Source organism: Oryzias melastigma, linkage group LG11 (assembly GCF_002922805.2).
Source record: "Oryzias melastigma strain HK-1 linkage group LG11, ASM292280v2, whole genome shotgun sequence".
Classification (NCBI taxonomy): Eukaryota; Metazoa; Chordata; class Actinopteri; order Beloniformes; family Adrianichthyidae; genus Oryzias; species Oryzias melastigma.
The window spans coordinates 4,337,326-4,342,803 of NC_050522.1; the positions used below are offsets into that span (position 1 = coordinate 4,337,326).

Here is a 5,478-nt window from a genome sequence, read left to right on the forward strand (position 1 = left end):
GGGCGTTGGTTAAGCCTTGCTCAAATGTATGTTTGGCTTAGATTTAGTACTTTCTTAAAACATTTTTTGTAGGGGTGTGCCAAAAAAATCGATATCGCGATATTTACTCCTGTGATTGATTCTCAATGGGTTCCCATCAAGTATTGATCTATAATTATTGTTTGAAGGGGCTGTAAAATGTTATATTCGTCATCCTTTGGTGATTGAATTTTTACAAATAATTCAAATTCAATTGGTGTTTTTGCTAGTCAAATACATAGTATTACTTAGACTTACAACGGTTTCTAATAAATAAGACACAAGTTGTTTATTATGATTGTGTTCAAGCTAAAACATAAATGAGGATATATTTCCTCCCCAAAAATGTGTTCTTCTATTTAATGTGAGTTATTAGAGATCTTTTTTTTTTTTTTTTACCAATTATCGCAGTATCGCAAGGTGAGCCAAGTATCGCATCGAATCCCAAGCTACCCAGTGATTCCCAGCCCTAATTCTTTGTGCTCTTCTACATGAGTTGTTTTAAATGTAATCTTTCTTTATAAAGCACCTGAACTCAACCTAAACTCCTATCTACAGGAAGAAAGAAACAATGACCCATCTCTAATGATGTTACTCTATCTAAAAAGATGTCTCTCAACAACAAGCTATTTTCATTGTGAAAGTGCAAGAATGCTACCAGGAAGGTATGATCGGCATTTTCAGATCAAACGAAAGCCATCTTCCAAGTAAAGCGGACAAGAATTAGGTTAACTGGCAGCAGTCTTGCACTACCACCAGGAAGTCTTTGTCAATGTCGGAATTTTCTCACTACTCCATACAAACAAAGACTAGATAGTGCTGGACTTTCCAGTGCCCTGGATTCTAATGGAATTCAGACCAACTTCAATGACAATATAGTGTTTTGGGTATTTTTATCATGTTCTTGTGGTATTTTTCTGATGAAGAAAATAAAGCTTTAAATTGCATTTTGGTGTGATGATTGTGAACTTTGGCTTGGTTTTTGTCAGCTATGTTTTGGTTCTAGGTCACATTCTGTTTGGCAGTCACACCAGTTACAGGTTTATCTTCATTTCAATTAATCACTCTCATTATATTAAAGGTCTGGTTTTTGGTTCTTCCTTGTCAGGTCATCTGCTTCGTCGCCCTTTTTATTTCTCCATGGATTTTTGTCATGGTGCACTTTATTTGTTAGATATATTAGTTTCTATCAGCAAAACTGGTCACAGGGCCACAATCACACAACCATACACATCTAGGGACAATTTAGAGTCACCAATTAAGCTATGAAGCATGTTTTTGGACAATGGGAGGAAGCTGTAGTACTGGGAGAATACACACCCATGCACAGGGAGAACATGCAAACATGCTGGCATGTAGCTTAAAACTGTATGGTTGGATATTTCCAATACTGCTCATCATTTTTGTTGCACTGCTTATGTTAGGTTGTGGGTGTGAGGGGCTGTAAGCTACCAGGAGAAACAGAGAGCTTTCAGGTATGGGTGATAAGAACAGCTGGGGCGTGGTTGCTTTGTGCCAACAGTCCGGAGGTGAATTTCTATTGAATTTCTGCCACTGCAGAAAAATTTTCCTGGAAAGCAGCAGAGTTTTTTTTTTTTTTTGGCTGAAAACGCATCATAATAAACAAAAAAAACACTGAAATGCTAAGACAGGGGTCAGCAACCCAAAATGTTGAAAGAGCCACTTTGGACCAATATATTTAAAAACAAATATGTCTGGAGCTGCATAAATTGAAATGCTTTATATAAGTCTTACAATGAAGGTAACACATGGAGAATGTGTCGAATAATCACGTCTGAGATTAAACGATTATTTCTCCTGCTGCGTGTCCTCGCGTCATGTAAGCCTCTAATTTGGTCTCATGACAAGTTAAAGAGGAATTGCAGCGTCAAACTGTCTGACAAAAGCTGAACCGCCTCATAATGAACTTACAAGATATTATTTTAACATCCCTCAATGACAAAAGGAGAGGGGGTCGTCATCAGTCTCTCCCTCATTCTCACTCCAGGTGCAGGAAGAATTCAAACATAACAGGACAAAATCATAAATGTTCAACAGTCAGACAACAAAACACATTGAGGAAAACCCAAACTTAAATCCAATTCCAGTCAGACTGGCTAAAGAACGGGTAACCCACAATTCATTGCGCTGCCAGACCGACAGCAAGCACAGCGTGCCTGAAACCATCACTACAACATGAATTAATTAGAGTTTGTTTCATTGCTTTGATGAAATTAAAGAAATGCAATAAAGAAATACGATTTTTGATGTCATTTTATTTTGAGGATTTGAAAAAAAAACACAAAAATGTAACGTGCACCTTTAAGGTGCTTCCACACTGACCGCGTCAATAAAGAGTACACTTTCAATGAAGAGTCAATATATACGCGTGCACACCTAAATTCCAGCCCTCCAAGTCTGGAGCGCGTGAGTTTTTTAGTCAGACATTTAAAAGGTCAGAGTTGTGAAAACAAAAGTCTTTAGAAAGATTTGGGGGATTTTCAACACTTTTACTTTCGGTTCTCCCTGTTGTAGATGCAGATGAGCGCTAATGAACAGTAAAAATACAATAGAAGGAGAATCTCCTTCCCGCCACGCACCGCACGCGGCCGGTGGATGAGAAATGCACATCGCCGCGCTCAGCAGGTGGTATCCACACCGGAGCAGCGCGGTCACGCACGCAGTGGTGGGGAGGAGATTCTTCTTCTATTCTTCTTCTACTGTTCATTAGCGCTCATCTCATCTTGGTGTCATATTAACCTGACCGGACACAAACTGTAATGAATTATTTCTCCTTCGTGATCACATTTGGCACTTCTGTGCTTTGAAGCAGACTCCGCCCACAAGCAGCTCCCAAATCCGGCTCCTTGATTGGTCAGAGCTCTGAGCTGCTGCGACTTTGCGTGGAAATCTTGAACCGGATTGAAGATTCAGCGCGCTCAATGCGTGCCGATTTGTACGTGGAGCTCACGACCCGACTTCAAAACCAGCGTAGCAACGTGCGCTCACGTGCGCTCCAGACGCACGGGGAGGAATTCTGGTGTGCGCGCGTTTGCATTGACTTTTCATTGAGGGTGTGGCTTGATTGCGCGCTGACTCAGACGGCGTGGAAGCATCTACACTCATCTCACAACAATTGGAAAACGTAAAGTATGTTTGTGTCATGTTTGTACTCCAACAGAAATCGTATTAAAACAAAAAATATATTTCCCACCAACATTTTTTTTTTTTCGTTTTCAAAAATTTTTGAAAAAGCGCCAATGACCCGCAAGGCAGTGCTTAAAGAGCCGCATGCGGCTCCGGAGCCGCAGGTTGCTGACCCCCGTGCTAAGATAATAGATCAGAAGATGACTGGAGTGGGTCTTAAAACGCAATATACGACATTGCTTCTTTGCCGAAGTAAAAACCCAATAAAAATTAACATTTGATGAACACTTTTTATAAATCTACTGTGTTCTGATGTTGAAAACTTAGATATTCATCTGCTGTATGAAAATAGAAAAACAAAACAATAAAATACAAGTTTCAAAAAACTTATATTTAAATAAAAAATAAGCATTAATCACCAACTTATTTCTAAAAGACATGGAAAAAACATATTTTTTTTTCTGTACAGGTTTTGTTGATTGTCTGACCACTCTTTTTTCATTTGAAAGTGCCATGCTTCTTTTGACATTAAGTTGCTAACCCTGCCTTTACTTGTAGATCCAGAATGGGCCTCATGTTCCCTGGGTGTGTTCATTTGTCTGGCCTGCTCTGGGATCCACCGTAATATCCCAGAAATCAGCAAGGTCAAGTCTGTGTGCTTGTCCCACTGGGAGGATTATGAGCTTGAGGTCAGTGGCGTTACATGACCTTACATTCACGTGTTTTAGTTCTGTGTAATAGTTTGATTGTTTCTGACTGAAAATTGCCTCAAAACAGTGTTTTGAAATCTATTATTGCATCTTACAACTGATTTTGCATAATTCATATGTAAAAAAAAAAACATTTCTACCTCTAATCCAAGGTCATTTAGGTGGGCTGGAGAATTCGATTTGGCTTGAAGTTTTAAGGAAAAAATTACCTATTGTAAATGGTTTTCTATCGTGGCTTAAGCTGTGAAGGATGAACCAAAGACAACAAACTAGCATGTAAAACCACACGCTCTTTTCTTTTTGTACTTTTGTTTATTTTCCTTCATTCTTAGTTGGTCAGCACCAGAGTTTTGGTGAGATGTGCAAACAAAGCCCTTCATAAGGAGACATAAACTCTGACCAAACGGAATTGTTGTGACTTAATTTTTTTACTAAGCATCTCCACTTCCATCAATTTGTTAATGATTCACTTATCAGGTTAATATATCAAGCAAACCATGAATTGATTTAATAGCCATTAACAAAGGTAAACAGTGTAGAAGTACAAGTGTAGCTGCTCGGTCATAAATGTACAACAAAGCACCACGATTTATAGTGACACTGCTGGGGTTAAATTAGCTCAAGAGTTGTCTCTAAATTAATAAGTATACAACTATTCTGAAGAATGTTTTCACATTTCTGGGAGTCAAGCACATTTTCGAAAGCATCTGTTTACTTATTTATTTTCTGTTTGTCGTATCATTATTTGGTAATGACTTTTTATGTGCTTTTATAATCTTTTGTTGCCTGAAATACTTGTGTTTGTACTTTAATAGCTCTTGGCTAAGAATGGTAACGAGGTAACAAAGAAGATATATGAGGCTACTGTTCCAGTCTACTACTACATACCAAACCACAAGGACTGCCAGTGAGTAACTATACTGGGGAATTCTCTAAATCCTCTATGTCTTCTGAGTATTTTTTTTTTACCATTGTGTGCTATATTTACATTTACTGGGGTTTAATAATTATCTATTTAAAAATGTTATGCAGTTATGCAGCTTTAGACTGATATGTAATATTGTGCTGTAGTAAACTGTCTACAATCAAGTTACGGAATGTTAAAGAGCATGTTCTTTATTGGTGCTGCTGGTGACGTCTCCTTTGTTAAAGGGTTGAAGTGAGATAGATCGTTTTTTTGAATGGGTTTTTAGTTCCCATGAGTTAAAGAAGATGAACACATTCACCTTGGACATGATTTTTGCAGCCAAATTGCTTCCTTCGCCTCTGTTTTCATGTTTGCTTCTTGACGCTCATCCAAAAGTGTGTTCATAAATATGATGTGGGAGGAGCTACTCCTCACCTTTATTATACTGAGCTCAAATTAAAGAAACCATTGACTATGTTGAGAAGCACTGCAAGCATGTCTTGTCTGCTGGGTTCACTCAATCTTTCAGAGATTTCATGCCAACCCCCTTTCATGTTTTCCTTTACCACTTCAATGAAGATAGTCTTTTGTTCTTACCCCTCTTTTGTCTGCTATCATTAACTTTTATATTGTTCTTTCAACATTACTTGAACTCAAAATACACATTTAACCCATACTTGGGGTTTTTTTTAAACA

The 5,478-nt window shown here is 38.2% G+C and overlaps 1 protein-coding gene across 1 annotated transcript in view; it reads left to right on the forward strand.

Moving 5' to 3' along the window:
* The window catches only part of zgc:92360 (uncharacterized protein LOC436988 homolog), an 18,780-nt gene that overhangs the window by 1,858 nt on the left and 11,444 nt on the right, over positions 1 to 5,478 (forward strand). The window contains exons 3-4 of the mRNA XM_024259314.2: positions 3,724 to 3,854; positions 4,691 to 4,782. Of these exons, the coding sequence (XP_024115082.1) occupies positions 3,724 to 3,854; positions 4,691 to 4,782 (223 nt within the window). The remainder of the gene's footprint in view (positions 1 to 3,723; positions 3,855 to 4,690; positions 4,783 to 5,478) is intronic.